Source organism: Capricornis sumatraensis, chromosome 2 (genome assembly GCF_032405125.1).
Source record: "Capricornis sumatraensis isolate serow.1 chromosome 2, serow.2, whole genome shotgun sequence".
NCBI lineage: Eukaryota > Metazoa > Chordata > Mammalia > Artiodactyla > Bovidae > Capricornis > Capricornis sumatraensis.
The window spans coordinates 174,819,573-174,838,835 of NC_091070.1; the positions used below are offsets into that span (position 1 = coordinate 174,819,573).

Consider the following 19,263-nt stretch of genomic DNA (forward strand, 5'->3'; position numbering starts at 1 on the left):
AGTCGTTAGCCTGTGTTGTATACTTAACTGTGGCACAAGAAGGGACTCTTGTATGCCATGGCTGTACTATCCATGAGTCACAGAGGCTGGTAAAGTATAGCCAGACATCACATTCTCTTTAACAAACCGAAATACATTTGTCTATTAAATGTTTTGACCCATTATAGAGTCCCATACTGTACCTATTAGTTGTTAAATTATTCTCACATCAACTACCTAAGAATTCAAGCTAAAATGACCACATGATGGTTCTAGGTTCTAAAATTTTGCCAGTAAATTATATAATAGGCCATTGTTTATACCTAAGGTTTCAACTTTTTGAACATGAATGCTTGTTTTCTAAGTATGAAAATAATACATATGTTGTGGAGAATCTGGAAAACAAAGAAAAATATAGAGAAGAAAATAGAAATGACCTTAATTTCCTACTCCAAGTTAACTATTTCTAATATTTTTCTATATATACACAGAGTAATTTTATCCTTTTGGATTATGTTATATAATAAACATTTGATTTCATTTGTTTTCACTTTTAAATCTTGAACATTTCTTTGTATTATTAATTATTCTTCAAAAACATGATTTTAAATGTTAGCATTGAGATGTATACTGATATATATTATGCACACTGATAGATGTTCCATAATTTGAACAATATCCTTTTATTGGTAACTTGTTTTTAATTTTCTGTTATATTTATATTGAGGAAAATATCCCTGCCCACAAAACCTAGCCCACACCTCTGATTCCTTCCTTAACCACTTAGCTGCTCTTGTCACTAATACTGTGGTTTTCTGAGTGTAAGACAGTAGTAGGATAGAGTATTTGGGGTTTAAAGAAAACTATACTTTGGCACCAAAAAAACCTGTCTTAACTCTAAATATTTTTAGGTTAATGTTCCTTACACTTTGACAAAGACATATTGTCTAGACTTTCTCTTGACACCTGGGATACAAAAGTTTGAAATATAATAAAGTACCTCTTCTGACATGTATTACAAAGCTAATCCATCATCTATAATCCAAAGAATGAATATTTTTATAGAGTAGATTTTTGCCTTCCTCTTTTCAGCCAGAGTTTGTATTCTTGTTACTGACATTTTTGGACTATTCTAATAGAAAGATTAAAAATTTATCTAGACATAACACATGTACCCAGTTACACTGAGCCACACCGATTTTACAATTCATACTAGCTGAGAGGAGAGAGTAATTCCTCGGTACCAAGTAATGTGGTGGCAGACTTCAAGCTTCTTCGTAATTTTGAGGTCCCTCCTGCATATTGACTGAATGGTAATTATGCATTTTCAAGTATTTTTAAGGTGCAAATTTGGAAGTTTTGGGGGGTTTTTTGAAATGACTCTATTAGATAGAATTTTAAGGAAAGCAGACCTATAGATCATGCATTCATTTCCTTGCACTTTTCCCCATAAGCATTCCTGTTCTTTCTCTGAACATCAAAGCATTCTGTTCTGGAAGCCTGTGCAATAGTACAATAGCCTGGGGCTGGGGAGAGGTATGCTGTGTAGATTGAAGGTGTCAATTATCCTTATCTCATTTTAATTTTCACAACTGCACTACTAGGTGAGAAGATGCTCAGTAAGCGTAGATGAACGATGTTTTAGAGAAGAGGAGAAATCAAGATCCAAAGCTAGGTAACTGGACCCCAAACTAGAAACAAAGTTGAGTCAGATTGATGGCAGGTCTTTAACTCTGATCTGTGTGTTTGCCTGTCTGCAACTTCTGTAATATCTCCCCTAGAGCCTCATGAATCTTGTCCCTTGTCGTCTTATACTGTCCACTTTCTAACTTTGTAGTTTTCCTCTCCTCCATTTCCCAAAAATCACATGTGAAGTTTTCCTACAGAAAAGTTTTGTCTTTTGTTCTACACCTTTTACCTTTTGGTTTCTTTTTCTTTTTTTTTTTTTTTTCCTCCAAATTTAACCCTTATTCATTTTCTAGCTTTGCCCCAGAATTCATCAGAAAAAATTTAGCCATAGAAGAATATATGAGAGACCATCCAGTACAGCCCCAGGGTTTAATATTAAATTTAATAAAGCATGGAGAGTAAGTGACTTGCCTAAAGTCATAAATGCTGGCAGAGCCAGGGTAAGATTTGCTTTTTTTCTGATTCTTGGCCCGTTGTTGTTTTGAAACATTTAATAAAACTGCATAATAGTGGAGATGAAATAATGCCACTTCTAGTAACTTTTCTTAATGTGTGTGAACTGTTTATTTCCAAAGTTTTCAGATTAGACAAGGCTTCTGAAACAGAGTCTAGAATGCTGAGATGATTTGGCAACCTGAGAACAGAGTTGTAATCAGACCAGAAAGACTACAGTTATTTCTTAAATCTACAGTGAAGCTTCCTGCCATGAAAGTCCTTCAAATTATGTGATTAAGTGGTTCAAAGGGCCCAGGCTGGTTTGAGTGTATTATAACAAGCACATTTATCACACTGTACAGGGAGTTTCCAGTAAAGCAGGTTTATTCTCCTGTAGCCTGACAACAGAGAATTACAGAGAACAAAGCAGCATAGACAAGACTGGCTGTAAGGAAAGCTCTTTTACGCGCTTATATTAGGAATAATTTGGAAATCATAAAAACCACATAATAGAGCATAAGGGAAAAATAAAAGTTTTATTCCCTCCCCGTAAGTTAATTTTTCTGTATTTTCTTATGTATCATCTTCAATAGATACATGTAGTCTATAACCCAAGGCAGTTTTGAACCAGGAAATAAAGTTCTGACGGTTTTTAAATGTGTGTTTAAAAAATCCTACTGCAGTAAAATAAAATCCAAATGCAGAATATTAAAAACAGTCTTCCAAAGGACCCTCTGGAGGTTCAGTGGTTAGGATTCTGTGCTTTCCCTGCTGGGGCTGGTTCAATCTCTGGTGGGGAGCTAAGATACTGCAAGCCGTGCGGCGTGATTAAAAAAAAAAAAAAAAAAAAACCCAAAGAACAGGTTTCCTTTTAGTGTTAGTTTTGTACGTTTTAAAGATCATTCTCACTGGGGAAGGGACAAATCTTGTTTTTTTCTTTAGGATGAAGAAAAGTAATTGCCTTTGACACTAAGCAGGGATGGAGAATTTAGGGGTTACTGATGTGGTTGTGTTCATTCTTATCCTGGTACAAAAAGAACTCTCTCTTCCTGCTGATAACCAGAGGAGAGGCAAGAGGCCTGCCTGGGAGAGTCACATGAAGCCTGGGGAAGATTCAGGAAGAAAAATAACTGCTCCCTTCAACCAGAGTTGGTCTCACAGCTCTCTTGACTGGATTGTTATATGAGGCCATTTTGAAGGTGCAGTTGTGCGGTGTGTTTCTTAAAAAAAAAATAGCTTCCATGGTGGCCAAGCAGCCTGTTTTTGGTTTGTCCCTTGCCCCTGGTAGAATGGGACTACAAATCTCCTGCACTGGCAGGTGGCTTCTTTACCACTGAGCTACCAGGGCAGCCCAAATGCAAGTTAGCATCGATGAAAATAGTAAGGAAATGAGTCTTCGACACTCCTTCAGAGCTTCCAGCAGGGAATCCAGCCCTGTAGATTAATGATTCTACCATATCTACCATTGGTAGAATGGTAGATATGGTAGATTAATGATTCTACCATATCTACCATTCTACCAATCTACCATAAATCTACATACTGATGTCAGAGTTTTTCTCCTGAAGTCTGATCATCTAAAAAAAAATTTGCAAAAATTGTAATCTCTGTTTGGCTCCCTAAATAGAAGGAAGTCTAATATAAGACACTTATAGGATACCAAGGTGTCGACAGGGCTGGATTCCCTGCTGGAAGCTCTGAAGGAGTGTCGAAGACTCATTTCCTTGCTATTTTCATCGATGCTAACTTGCATTTGGGCTGCCCTGGTAGCTCAGTGGTAAAGAAGCCACCTGCCAGTGCAGGAGATGTGGGTTCAATCCCTGGGTCGGGAAGATCCCATGGAGAAGGAAATAGCAACCCACTCCAGTATTCTTGCCTGGGAAACCCAATGGACAGAGGAGCCTGGAGAGCTACAGTCCATGGGGTCACAAAGAATCAGACACAACTGAGCAACTAAATAACAACTTGCATTTATGTTCACAATTAGACAAGAAATTAGGAGTTCTATTTTCCATCCCTGCTGCCATTTGGAAATGGTAATATCACACTCACTGCCTCTAATTCCAATTATCTTCATACTGCACATGTCATGAATTCTGGGAAAAGCTAGAGTGTCTCTCCCCATGTGCCAGCTATTGCTTCCAGGGCTTGATTTCATAATTTCATAATCGCTGCATTGTCAATAGGAAATTATGGGAAATTATAGTAGACCAACCAATGTTAGCCATATGAAACCTGTATTAGCCTAATGAAATAATTTTAAATTATTAGCCTCATAAAAATTAATCTTAGAATAATCAAGGAGGACTATATAATGACTGAAATTCCATCTTAATAAGTAATTTTGTGAATTTTCCTGATTATACAAAGTGGGAGAAATTCAATATTTTATTTTGTAAAAGAAAATGAAGATGTAACTTATGTGAGTTCTTAAATTATTTTAGATGAGGGTCAGAACACTTCCTGAAAAGTAGCAAATGGCCCAACATATTTAATTATTGGATCCATCTCCCTCTGACCACAGCTGGAAAGGTTCTCAGATTTTAAGGATCCATGTGGTTACATTGAACCTACCCAGATAATTCAGGATAATCTCCCCATCTTGAGGCCCTAAACACTAATCACATGTGGGAGGTAGTGTTCAGTTCACAGGGCTATGAGCCAGCACCAGAAGATACTAGATTATTCATTTTAAATAAATTTGGTTATAATAATTCATATTTATTAATGAAGAGAATAATCAATTTCCTTTAAACAAAAGACTTTCCTAAATTGTTTGAAATGTTTTTATACACATAAAATTTTTTTAATAATTGAATAATTATTTAATAGTAATAATTCCATTGCCTTCCACAAATCAAAATACATATTTTACATTTAATTTTAATAACAATATAACTTTATATACATGATACTATCTTACATTCTGGTTTTTTTTCACTTAATTTGTATACATATATATAATTATGCAGCCACCTGTATTTTATTAAGCTTTATTCCTGATACTAGAGATTTATATGTTTGCAGTTTCTTACTAGATTATTCTTCATTGACCATTCACTTATTTGTCCAATTGATTTTTCCTTTTATTGAATAAATCCCTTGGGAAAAGTTTCTTTGAAAGAAATGACAGATTATATGTCTACACATTTTTCTCTTCTTTTTGTTTATAGAGCCATAATTTTGTTCAGATAGTAGGTGTAAATTGGTCAAGGACTGAAGTAAGCCACAGAGAATGGTTTTGTCTTATAAGCTAGTGGACCCCAGCCTTTTTGGCACCAGGGGCCAGTTTTGTGGAAGACAGTTTTTCCACAGTGGGGGGTGGGGGTAAGGGGCGTGGGGGTGGGTAGGGACATGGGGGCAGCTGGGGGAATGAAATGGTGCAGATGATAATGTGAGTGTGGGGAACTGTGAGTGTGGGGAGCTCAGGGTAGGTGAAGTTTGGCTCCCTTGCCCACTGCCCACCTCCTGCTGTGCAGTCTGGTTCCTAAAAGGCCATGGACTGGTACTCGTCCATGGTCTGGGGGTTAAAAAGTGAAAGTTAGTCGCACAGTCATGTCCAACTCTTTGTGATCCCATGGACTATAGCCTGCCAGGCTCCTCTGTCCATGGAATTCTCCAGGCAAGAATACTGGAGTGAGTTGCCAGTTAGGGACCCATATTATAAGCAATACCTGGACATTTCCATTCCCTTTGCCAGTGATTGTTTTAAGAATTAACCTGTGACTCAACTCTGTCCCTGGTAGGACTTCCCTGGTAGCTCAGATGATAAAGAATCTGCCTGCGATGCAGGAGACCTGGGTTCAATCCCTGGGTCGGGAAGATCCTCTGGAGAAGGGAATGGCTACCTATGCCAGTATTCTTGCCTGGAGAATTCCACAGAGGAGCCTGGCGGGCTACAGTCTATGGGATCACCAAGAGTCGGACACGACTGAGTGACTACCACACATACAACTCTGTCCAGTGAGACCAAGTTGACATTTGTATAGCTGATGAGGATTTGATCAGAGCTGGGATTTAGGGTGCCGAATTTGTGTCATGCTGACATCTGTTTGCTCTGTCGGGGTGTCCGTTATTACTATAAATCAGATAAGAGGAAGTGCTGGACTAAGATGAGACTGGAAAAAGAGCAAACTGCATTGCAGAGGATGAGGTAAAGGGTTTCACAGGTGACCCTGACGTGTTGAGTCAGGGTGACTGTAAGAAAGTAAGTGCTGTGGCTGTGGATAGTAGGTTTGTGGGTGTTTAGGATGCTCAGGGATGTTTTGAACCCTTCAATTTGGGATATACGACCTGAGGACAGACCATCCAAATAAATGTGGGTCTTAAGCAACACTTTGAGTTCAGTCAAAATATAATGTGAACAACAAATGCATGCCACATATATAATTTTAAATTTTCTACTAGTGTAATATTTTACAAAATGTTTTTAAAACGTAACAAGAAACAAATGATGCTAAGTTTAACAATGTATTTTAAAACACTATATAAATATATTATCATTTCATTATGTAATCATTACCTATCCCAACGTCCCAATTTTCTTCAGCCACATTTGAAGTGCTTAATAGCTGTGCATGTCTAGAAAGACCAATTTAGGAGCTGGTAATAAAGTCAGTACCTTTCTTTGCTTGCAAGTGTGAATCTGTTTTGAGGTTGTTCCTGCTTTTTTATTGCTGTTATGAACAATGCTGTAATGAACAGTCAGACACACAACCTCAGGTGCAGGAATTCAAGGCAGTGCATTCTTGGGAGTGGGACTTCTGCAAGGTAACAGGTGAGACAGAGTTTGATTGTCTTCTGAGGTGGCTGCTCCAGCTCACGCTCCTGGTAGTACTGTGTGCAAGAGTCTATATTGCTCCCCATCCTCACTAACATTTGGAAAAGTCATGCTTCATTTTTCTCAAACTAGTGAATATAAAATGGTTTCTTTGTCATAACATTCATTTCTCTGATGGACTAACAAGCTTGAATGTCTTTTCTGATGTGCATAAATCTTCACTTTTTTTCTCTCCTGTGAAAATCACAAATATTTATTCATTCAAATATAAATATATTATGTATATTATAGATGTCATATATTAATATATTCATATATGTATCACATATTCATTCACAGATGTTTATTGAACACAACCTGCTAATTATTAGTCTAGGTACTGAGGAAATAGTGGGGAAAAAAGATATTGGCCCAGATCCTACCTTTATGGAATTTGCATTCTGGTGTATATGCAGTGACTGGGTAGAGACCCGGAAGGGGTCATATGCTATCTGTAATATGTTAGTGAACCTGGGTTTAAGTCTGACTCAGCTATCTTATGTCATTAAAGCTTGGTTTCTGCAATTATAAAAATGAGATGGCAGTAGTATTTATTTTCTATTATTTATTAAAACATATGAAGAACTTGACACAATGTCAGGCAAATTGTAAGGCATCAAAAAATGCTACTGGCAATAATAATAATACTAATAATACGTAACTGCTATTTTCCCCTTTCTTACTTCTATCTTTTCTTAAGTAGTCTTTTTTTGTTTTTTTAAGTTACAACTGCCAAAGTTTAAGATTACATGTTTTGCCTGACAAGGACCAAGAGCCAGAGAATATGTATTTTTAAAAAATCTGCCTCATGTTGAATAGGCAAAAAGGTGGGAAAATCCAGAGGGATATTTTATATAATTCAGGGCTGTATTCTGTGAGTATAAATGTTGCTTGAATTAATCGTTTTAATCCAACAACCAACTTATTGTAAACTAACCATGTGCAAAGAACCATGTGGGGAGATGCATATGACTTTATTAATCTTTGGAATAATAATATGTCCCTTTTTCTTAGATAATGATGTTGAAAATGATCTTCAATCACACGTCAGTTGAGCACTGCAAGACATACACAGAAAATCAGGATGAGTGCAACTTCTTCTTAATAGCTGTTCGCCTGGCTTCACTGAACCAGATCTTGGATCCCTGGGTCTATCTGCTGCTAAGAAAGATCCTTCTTCAAAAGTTTTGCCAGGTAGCAAATGCTGTCTCCAGCTACTTTAATGATGGACCTAAAGTGCCGCCTATCTCACTATCCAATGAAATAACACAGACCAGGAGCATGAAAGAGAACACTTAATCAACTTGCATGTTCACAGCTTTTGGCAAAAAATAGCCCTAAATCTTACTGTGAATTTAGGCATCTCTGGCATGCCGCTATTTATGCATTGAAGTAGAATTTTTTATATAAGGCCTAAATGGTCTCAGAAGCATAAATATTAATAATCCCCTATATGCCAAAAGTATTGAAACACAAGCAAAGGAAAATAGATTAATAACAGTCTAGTGTTTTGGGGTCTCTTCCATATGTAGCTGAATGTGTGATTATTTATTAGGTGAAAGCACTTCTTTCATTTTTATAAATGATCTTGGTCTGTGGTGGGGGCTGTGTAGGGATAGTTAATATTCTATGGGGAATTCAACACACAGATATTTGAAGACAAGGCAACAGTTTGTTTTTGCTCAAAGGCCTTGGTCTTCTGCTTTCTCTTTTACTCTCTCTCATTCTCTCTGTGTCACTTTTATTCCCCTTAAATTTTTTAAAAATGTTGATTTAGGATGAAAAAATGCATAACATATTCACAGTATTCATTGATACTGATGTTACTTAAATGTCATTCAATATGCAAATTAGCTGCTAACCTTAGAGTCTGTTTTGGTTGGGTTGGTAATTAGGTTTATTCATTACCTGAATGAGTTAGTTAATTCCATTTATTTCAAACATGACAATTTGTGAACATCCAAATTGTTAAATGTTCTTCCTTTAGATTACATTTTTAATTCCTGCAAGCCTGGAGAAGATTCCTGAAACTGTATTTGGGAGTCAGTGAAGTGATTTTTTTCAAGATTCTATTTAAGGACTGATTTGAGCCCTAAATATAGGTACTTTGGCTAATTATTTTCCCTGATTTTTCCACCCAAAGTATTCTCTTCAGTCTTTTGTGTATTTAAATACTAACTCCTATTCTAAGACCAGTAAATATTTTAAAGCTTCCATAAAGACTTTCCATAGTTTAGCCTAGTTATAGGATAAGGAAATTATAATATTGATACCTCACAGCACTTTCTCTGCCCTCTCTTCAAAGTTTCTATCTAAATATTTATTATTAAAATGTATCTCTTATTATGTGCACAAACCTTGACAACTAAGCTTGATATCTTTTTGGCACAAGTAGGTCACTACATTAAATTTTGAGAATTACACTTAAAAAAATAAAAGCAACTCCCCAACAAACACAACAATCTTTCAAATCAGACCTACATAAAATGTTCTTTGTACTCTTTAGAGCATTTGTTTTGCAAACTTACTGTTTCTCATTCAGAGTTTAACTTGCTTTTTCCTTTATTGTTTTCCCAGTTTTAAGAAACTTGAAATTTATTTATACTCCTTTATAGTAACTACCTTTTTGTGTGTGTATTCAATAGGCATCTGGGAAAGAATTAATTTTAAGAGGTGCAAAATATCTATTAGATTAATATGTTTACCAGGCTAAGTCAATTAGGAGGAATCAATTTAAATGCTCATGTCAAACTGAGTGAGAAGGCAAAATCTGCTGAGAGTGCTTATGTAACTCATGGTGGTTCCACTAGTCTAGGTTTTGGAAAAAAAAAAAATGATGACAAATAACCTATACTAAAAGGACATTTAAAAATTTCTCTATACCATAGAATTAAATAATTCCACAAGTCACCTCATGGAGGATGAGACAAAACTATATACTTTAAAAAAAAAAAGTGTACTTAAATGACTTTATAATTAAGAGGCTTTAGGCTCTAGGTTTAGGCACATACATAGCATAGATTCAAGTAGTGTGAGCTTGAATGGGTTATTTCTTCCAGCACCTTGCACTTGGAATATGGAAAGTGTTCAGTGACTCTTTGTTCAGTGAATGAATGAATAATTATCTGCCAAAACCAAGTGCACATCATTGGGGTCCCACTATATGGTTGAAGTGCTTCATGACTGTACAGACCATCAAGCTGATAAAGTAAATGAACTCTGCTTGTTTAATTACAGAAATACAAATTTATCTTCAAATGTTCAGCATTATATTGCTTCATAACGAAGTACATCATTTGTATTAATAATTTGAGAAACTACTATCCCCAAGTGGTAATTGAGATGACAGTCAAAGAAATATCACTTTTCATCCAACCACAGAAATTCATAAAGACAAAACAACCTAAAACCCATGCTTAACTATGGAATAGTTTCCCGCCCAGGGATAGATGGTAGCTGTGGTTGATGGCAGTTTTTGAACAAGCTTGAAAAGGAAGTGGAAAGGAAGAGTTACGTAAACAGCATGTGACTTGTTAGTACATGAAAAACCTGGTAAGAAATGTTAGTCCTAAATGATATTGGCCTTTGGATGATAGCTGAGGTTAGATTTCAGGATGTTCAGAAGCCCTAAATGTGGTAAGGAAGAAAACATCTAAAGTCACTGCAGACGAATATATCGGTTTCCAAGTTTAAGTTCCTTAGTCTTTAAGTTCACTCAAGTATACTTAGTTTTGAGCAGGAAAAAAAATGCATGAAAAAATTATGACAATCCCAAAACTTCTCAATACTGGTTTAAAAAACCAGAGACCTAGGAAACCAAATAAAAAGAAGTGAGTGCAATGTAAAAATAGATGTAATATCGACTATTATAGATTTTACAAAGCTATTCTGATTTTCCACACAGTGAATTTATTCAGCTATGTTGTATCACAGAAGAGAATGATGACATGTCAACCAATAAGAACAGTTTACTTTTCAAATGAAATAAGTATGGTAGATATCTTTAAAATATTTTAAATTGAAGAAATTAAATGTGTTATCCAAGGATTTAGCAAATCTGCCTAAGCTATATACCAAGTCATTTTAAGTAAACATAAGCATTTAATCATGCCAGATTCAAATGATTGCCAATTTAAAGCCACATATATATACTGAACACATTTATTATATAAAAGACCTCTTGACCATGTTATGGAATAAAATTTTAGAAGCTCATGTAAAAGTCAACTGTAAAAGACCCTGAGAACACACTGGCATTGAGTAATAGACAAACTAAAAACTCTAACAAAACAGTATATTAATAAAGTGGACAATCTGTGGCCGTATTCTTAGGTTTTCAAGAATTAGGCCTTTTATTTAATACTTTGTATGTTTTTGTTGGTTTTGACCCCAGATTAGTGCTCTGTTTTCAGTTTTCCCCATGTTGATAATCATAGCCCTTTTGTATTGGGATTAAGTCAGCTAAGAAAATAGAAAAATCTTATTCTTTGAAATTTTAAACACATGTATTGCCCATTTATTTTCATACTCTATTCCCAAAGCTTCTTTTGAAATATGCAGGTTACTAGAAGGTGAGTGACACAGAGAGACTGTAGAGTATTTATTACTACAAACATATTAAAAGTTTATTGTGGAATAACTGATGACGTTTCCATGATTTACTTCTGTAAAATGTTTAGGTCATCAAGCATGCCATATCTTCACAGCTGCTTGTTTATTGCTGTCTTTGTGATTGTGTGTCTCAAATCTACTAAAGCTGAGGTCTAAATAAGTGAACAGAATTGTTCAATTAATGAGATTATATCATTTTTTAAATAAAGAGCATTTAATACTGTGGCTATATTGATAGAACTGTTTTCTGAGTTGCAATACAATGTTAATAAGAGGTGACATACATCTATGATGTTTCATAATGGAGGTTATGATATAATCTATTTACAAACTTTGAAAATCAAACTAAAACTCACATGCACATTTGTTAAGAAGGTGCTGTCAGTTCAAAACTCTAAGACAACTAATAGGTAGTGATTACATATGAATCACGAAACAGAGAATTATGGCAAATTTAAAAATTAGAACTTCATTATACTGGTATCATGTATATGGATACTAATTACATGTGAAAGTTCATTACCCCTGGATTACTCTCACCCAAAAGGTTTCAATTTTATAATGATTCGTGTTGTAGCTATTAAGTAAAATCTTTCACATGCCTTCCCTGAATGCCTTTTTTGGATTGAGTCCACCTTGAATAAAACTAAAGAAAGTGAAAAGAGCAGTACAGGGTGACTGTTCTCACAGTGACATCTATGTGCACATCTATGAAAGACTTCAGCACTTCTAGAAGTAAGGTTTTTTTCCCCCAAAGGAGGTCAACAATTAGTTTTTAAATCAAATGGAATTATATCTTCAATACATGCTGCTTTACATTTTTTTTCTCACTCTTCCCTACTCTCTACTCTTTTAAATAATGAAGGAGCACAAAATTTTAATTTTATGGAGTCTCTATTTTGTAAATCTTAAGTGAGGATTCTACTTAAAGGCTTGCCGTTTATACAAGTTGAGCTGTAAACCATTACATTATGATACCACAAGCCTACTATATTTTGATTCTCTAGAAATGAAGTTCAATCAGGCATATACCACATTTGCTCATATATAGATTACACATTTTAAAATTTAGAATGAAAATTATTCTATTTTCAGAAATTTTACATCAATTTGTTTTAAATTGTAAACAACTCATATATCTACCGAAATGCTAATTTCTTCATTAGAAAGAAGACTGTTTCCCTGGCTTCCTTGCCTCCAGCCTCTTTATCCATTTTCTCATGGAGAGAAAGTAACAGAAATATTTACTATTGGTGAAGCTGGGATTGTTTTTAAGAGAGAGAATGGTTTCACATTTCTAATGTGCTAATATACTAATCTATGAAACAGATCTGAGTCTGTTTTTTAATATCTGCTTTAATGAAATAATTTTATTGTGGGAGTAAAGATAAGAAGGAAAGAGATTAACATCAGGTACAATTAGGTTTTCAGGCTTATCAAGCATTTTAGAGATGATAGCACTTCTAAAATTTTTTGATCAGCTCTTAAATTCCTTTGTCAGTTGCTTTACTTTTTTTTCTTCTTCTTCTTTTTTTTTTTTTGGCCTCACCCCGCAGCATGTGGGATCCTAGTTCCCCGACCAGGGATCGAACCCGGGTCCCCTGCATTGGAAGCACGGAGTCTTAACTACTGGACCACCAGGGAAGTCCCTGTCAGTTGCTTTAGAATTAGAATAGTTTGGCTTTTTAATTAAAGTGAATCAGATATCTAGCCAAAAGCTTGCCAATCACCAGACTTTAATATGAAAATAGTTTCTTTCTATGGTTTTCAATTTCTGTAGAAATCAAAGCTGTAATGTTTAGCAGGAGAAAATGCATATAACTTACTGATGGACCTCAATGTTCTTTCAGCTTTTGAAAGGACACTCCTATGGAATAGACATGGAGGGTGGGACAGAGAACAAAGACACAGAGATGAAGGAAAACCTATATATTTCCAACTTGTCAAGATTCTTCATCCTTTTAGGCCATTTCACAGAAGCAAGGAGAGGAAGGGGCCACATTTATCTTCATACACTTGAGCATCTGTAGGACAAAGTGAGGAGTGGCCAGTGTTCTTTTCTGTAAAAGCAAATGTTTAATTCACTCAAGTCATCACTGACTACCAAACTCTTTTTCTTCCCAAGCCTCCATATATAGATAGAATATCTTACATTTTCCATCTTCTTTGACAAAACAGTTTTGTACAGATAGCATAAAGTTGAACCTTTCTGTAAGCAAGCAAATTAAAAATGGGCACTGATTATCTTAATCTATTTACAACAAATGAATATATTATTTTCAAAATGTATCTAAGTGAGAATTGAAATCATTGACACTTTAATAAATGATGTAAAGCTCAGTATAGAAATTGTATGTTTCTCCACCTCTTCTACTCAGCATTCCATTCCATTGGGTTAAATGGGAAGGTATACTTTTGTCATCTTTGTGTAAAATTTTTCCACAAGTTATGTTAAGTATATCTAAACGTATCTTCCACTATGTTTGAAAGGATAGTCTTCAATATTGTGGAGACAAAGAATAAAAGACTGAAAAATACATCCGAATTTTGATGGCATTCAAGTCATAGCTAGTCTGTATATTTAACAAATGTATGTTATTTATGTTGTGTTTGTCAATGGAAAATAAAGTTGAATGTTCTGAAATGGCCCTGTCTTTCTTTCCTGATGCCAACTCATGTCAGGAATGTTTTACTGATAATTGCATTTAGTATTTTGCTGAAATCCTATTAGACTTGCTTTATCAAAATAATAGCACAATATAATGCAATCAGTTCAGTTCAGTAACTCAGTCATATCCAACTCTTTGCAACCCCATGGACTGCAGCACATCAGGCTTCCCTGTCCATCACTAACTCCTGGAGTTTACTCAAACTCATGTCCATTGAGTCAGTGATGCCATCCAACCATCTCATCCTCCGTCATCCCCTTCTCCTTCTGCCTTCAATCTTTACCAGCACCAGGGTCTTTCCAAATGAGTCAGCTCTTCACATTGGGTGGCCAAAGTATTGGAGTTTCAGCTTCAACATCAGTCCTTCCAATGAATACCCAGGACTGATCTCCATTAGGATGGACTGGTTGGATCTCCTTGCAGTACAAGGGACTCTCAAGAGTCTTCTCCAACACCACAGTTCAAAAGCATCAATTCTTCGGCACTCAGCTTTCTTAGAATCCAACTCTCACATCCATATGTGACTACTGGAAAAACCGTAGCTTTGACTAGATGGACTTTTGTCAGCAAAGTAATGTCTCTGCTTTTTATGTGCTGTCTAGGTTGGTCATAGCTTTTCTTCCAAGGAGCAAGCATCTTTTAATTTCATGGCTTTAGTCACCATCTGCAGTGATTTTGGAGCTCAAGAAAAGAAAGTCTGTCACTGTTTCCATTGTTTCCCCATCTATTTGCCATGAAGAGATGGGACCAGATGCCATGATCTTAGTTTTCTGAATGTTGAGTTTCAAGCCAACTTTTTCACTCTCCACTTTCGCTTTCATCAAGAGGCTCTTTATTTCTTCTTCACTTTCTGCAATAAGGGTGGTGTCATCTGTATATCTGAGGTTATTGATATTTCTCCCGGCAATCTTGATTTCAGCTTGTGCTTCATCCAGCCTGGCATTTCACATGATGAACTCTGCATATAAGCTAAATAAGCAAGGTGACAATATAGAGCCTTGACATACTCCTTTTCCTATTTGGAACCAGTCTGTTTTTCCATGTCTGGTTCTAACTATTGCTTCTTGACCTGGATACAGATTTCTCAGGAGGCAGGTCAGGTGATCTGGTATTCCCATCTCTTGAAGACTTTTCCACAATGTGTTGTGATCCACACAGTCAAAGGCTTTGGAGTAGCCAATAAAGTAGAAGTAGATGTTTTTCTGGAACTCTCTTGCTTTTTCTATGACCCAACAGTTGTTGGCAATTTGATCTCTGGTTCCTCTGCCTTTTCTGAATCCAGCTTGAACATCTGGAAGTTCTCGGTTCACATACTATTGAAGCCTTGCTTGGAGAATTTGGAGCAATACTTTACTGGCATGTGAGATGAATGCAATTGTGCAGTAGTTTGAACATTCTTTGGCATTGCCTTTCTTTGGGATTGGAATGACAACTGACCTTTTCCAGTCCTGTGGTCAGCTTTCAAAATTTATTGGCATATTGAGTGCTGCACTTTCACAGCATCATCTTTTAGGATTTGAAATAGCTTAACTGAAATTCCATCACCTCCACTAGGTTTGTTCATAGTGATGCTTCTTAAGGCCAACTTCACTTCACATTGCACGATGTCTGGCTCTAGATGAGTGATCACACCATCACGGTTATCTGGGTCATGAAGACCTTTTTTGTACAGTTCTGTGTATTCTTGCCACCTCTTCTTAATATCTTCTGTTTCTTTTAGCTCCATACTGTTTCTGTCCTTTATTGTGCCCACCTTTGCATCAAATGTTCCCTTGGTATCTCTAATTTGATGCCTATTCATGTTATAATCCAACTTTTTTGCTTTTAGTACAAAAGCACATTTATAAATTTTCTTAAATTTAATTCTCCCCCTGTGGACTTGCGTATAATCTATAGGCAGCCAACAAAAGAACTGTCCTTGTTCATAGTCAGCTCCTTTAGTAGATTTGAACATGGGTATTGGTGTGAGCTGGCTACTAGTTGAGATGAGTGTTGGACTACCTCACTACTCTGTTCATGTGTTCATTAAGTTCACTCTACTTTTTCCTCCTTTGGTGAAGGAAGAAGTTCTATAGAACACAGGCTGCAACGCCAGGCTTATTAAAAGTAGCATGTCAGCCTTGCCCTCTTTCCGCTAAGAAAAGGCATTTAGGGAGAGTGCTGACGTAAACCCCCAACTAGATCTTATGATCTCTACAGTCTTTGTCTTGTGGCATTTCAGGTAAACATCATTATGGCTATCTTCTAGTAGGCCAAGAATTTCCGCTAAAATGCTGATGATCCTACGTACCAGGAATGAGACGTTGCTCAGTTTCATGTCCTTGGAGGACAGGCAGTCAGACATCCTTAGATATTTGGCTGCACTGGGTCTATAGTTGCAGCATGCAGAATCTTTAGCTGTGGCATGTGAACTCTTAGTTGTGGATGTGGGATCTAGTTTCCCAACCAGGGACTGAACCCAGGGTCCCTGCATTGGGAGTGGAGAGTCTTAGTCACTGGACCACGAGGGCAATTCCCTAAAACAGTCTTGAGTAAACCTATTTTGGAGGTAGGTACTCAGAATCCAAGCCAGTGCTCCAGCCTTGTTCTTTTCTTCCACACATATTTGCTCTGTACATGTAATGTGCTAAGCATTCTAGTAAGCGCGAAGATACAAGGATTTTAAAATAAACAAACATAGCTTTCAGTGAATTTATAATCTAGTAGGGAAATGGGAAGTAATTTGAACAGAGCTGCTATTGGGGTAAGCCTATAAGTACTATGTGGGGAAGGTGATGATGAAATAGGAAATAGTTTCATGTAGGAGATGACATTTAATTTGCCTTTGGGTTCCTGTGTAGCTCAGTTGGTAAAGAATCTGCCTGCAATGTGAGAGACTGGGTTCAATTTTGGGGGTCAGGAAGTTCCCTTGGAGAAGGAAAGGAAATGGCAACCCACTCCAGTATTCTTGCCTGGAGAATCCCATGGACAGAGGAGTCTAGCATGCTATACAGTTCAAGAGGTCGCAAGAGTCAGACACGACTTAGTCCTATGTGGTTTTTTTTTTGGAGAAAGGAGCTGGTGTTAACCAGGAAGGCAGAGGCACATTTTAGAATATTTTTTCACTCCACTGTGCCCAAAGCAGTACAATTTGCAAGACATTCACACTTATTAAATTCTAGTGGCCCACTAAAAAACGTGGTTCTGAAGAGTGCATGCCTCTGTAATCTTGTAGAGTGGGGGAAAGGTCTTAGGACAGGATTTCTGAATCTTGGAACTATTGGCCCATGGGGGCAGAGAATTCTTTTTTGGGGGGTACAGTATCTTGTACATTGTAAGCTGTTTAGCAGCTACTTATTGGATGCCACTAATAGTGCCCTAGTTGTGGCAATCAAAAATGTCCCCAGATATTGCCAAATGCACCATAGAGGACATATTGGCTCATAGTTGAGAGTCTCTGCCTTAGGGCAAGGATCATGGTCACCAAGAGGAGGCTATGTGTGTGAGGGTTGGCAGGACAAGGTCATCTGTGGGGTCTTGGTCCAGACGGGCACCATTCTGGCTTTTCCCAAGGAAGCAAGCACTAGAATGCCAGTTTGTGTCTGAATGCGCAAAAATGTGGTGCTGCCAGTACAACAATGCCTGGATCACCATGGGCCCTGATCCACTTCCGTAATCACATAAACCTATTCACGAACGAAGAGGTACAATTTCTTAGAAAGTATCGTTTTTCCATTGATGCTCCAATCCTTATTTTGTTCTTGATAAGAGGGCCTAGGGTAATATGTCTCTCAAAGTGACATCTAAAGACAGTCCATTTCTCCCAGGACCTTAAAAAATCTGTTAAGATTCCTCTTAATTCACTTTACATTTCTAGGTAAGGTACTTTAGCTAGAGAGACTAATTTACCGAATTTTGTCTTTAATGGAATTTTTTCATGTCTGGTCTATCTTACAGTGTTGTAAGAGCTTTATTTAATCTGAGATATGATTTTTATTAAAGAGCAGTCAAATTTGGGGCAAATCAGCCTATGCCTTTCTGAGTTTGTGCCAGTCTGCAATATTTCAGGTATGAAGCTATTACCATACATTTTGCTGACAGAGTTCAAGTCTTGTGCTCAACATCTAAAATTTAAACTCTCAGTTCAGTTCAATCACTCAGTCATGTCTGACTCTTTGTGACCCCATGAACCACAGCACACTAGGCCTCCCTGTCCATCACCAAACCGCAGAGTTCACCCAAACTCATGTCCTTTGAGTTGGTGATGCCATCCAACCCTTTCATCCTCTGTCGTCCCTTTCTCCTCCTGCCCTCAATCTTTCCCACCATTGGGGTCTTTTCAAATGAGTCATCTCTTCGCATGAGGTGGCCAAAGTACTGGAGTTTTAGCTTCAACATCAGTCCTTTCAATGAACACCCAGGACTGATCTCCTTTAGAATGGACTGGTTGGATCTCCTTGCAGTCCAAGGAACCCTCAAGAGTCTTCTCCAAAAGCACAGTTCAAAAGCATCAATTCTTTGGTGCTCAGCTTTCTTTATAGTCCAACTCTCACATCCATAAATGACCACTGGAAAAACCATAGCCTTGATTAGACAGACCTTTGTTGACAATATCTGCTTTTTAATGTCTCTGCTTTTTAATATGCTATCTAGGTTGTCCATAACTTTCCTTCCAAGGAGTAAGTGTCATTTCATGGCTGAAGTCACCATCTGCAGTGATTCTGAAGTCAAAATTAAGTCAGCCACTGTTCCCCCATCTATTTGCCATGATGTGATGGGACAAGATGCCATGATCTTAGTTTTCTGAATGTTGAGTTTTAAGCCAACTTTTTCACTCTCCTCTTTCACTTTCATCAAGAGGCTTTTTAGTTCCTCTTCACTTTCTGCCATAAGGGTGGTATCATCTACAAATCTGAGGTTATGGATATTTCTCCCAGCAATCTTGATTCCAGCTTGTGTTTCTTCCATCCCAGCATTTCTCATGATATACTCTGCATATAAGTTATATTTAACACTGTGACAATATACAGCCTTGACATACTCCTTTTTCTATTTGGAACCAGTCTGTTGTTCCATGTCCAG

General features: G+C 36.9%; 1 protein-coding gene across 3 annotated transcripts in view; it reads left to right on the forward strand.

Annotated features, from left to right (window-relative positions):
- The window catches only part of PTGER3 (prostaglandin E receptor 3), a 43,815-nt gene extending 29,725 nt beyond the window's left edge, over positions 1-14,090 (forward strand). The window contains exons 2-3 of one of the 3 annotated variants that reach the window (XM_068963677.1): positions 7,937-8,116; positions 13,384-14,090. In XM_068963677.1, the coding sequence (XP_068819778.1) occupies positions 7,937-8,116; positions 13,384-13,563 (360 nt within the window). In that variant the 3' untranslated portion in view covers positions 13,564-14,090. Of the gene's footprint in view, positions 1-7,936; positions 8,344-13,074 lie in introns of those variants that run through there. The other 2 variants (XM_068963679.1, XM_068963678.1) reach the window with 2 other exon arrangements.
- The last annotated feature ends 5,173 nt before the right edge of the window (positions 14,091-19,263 follow it).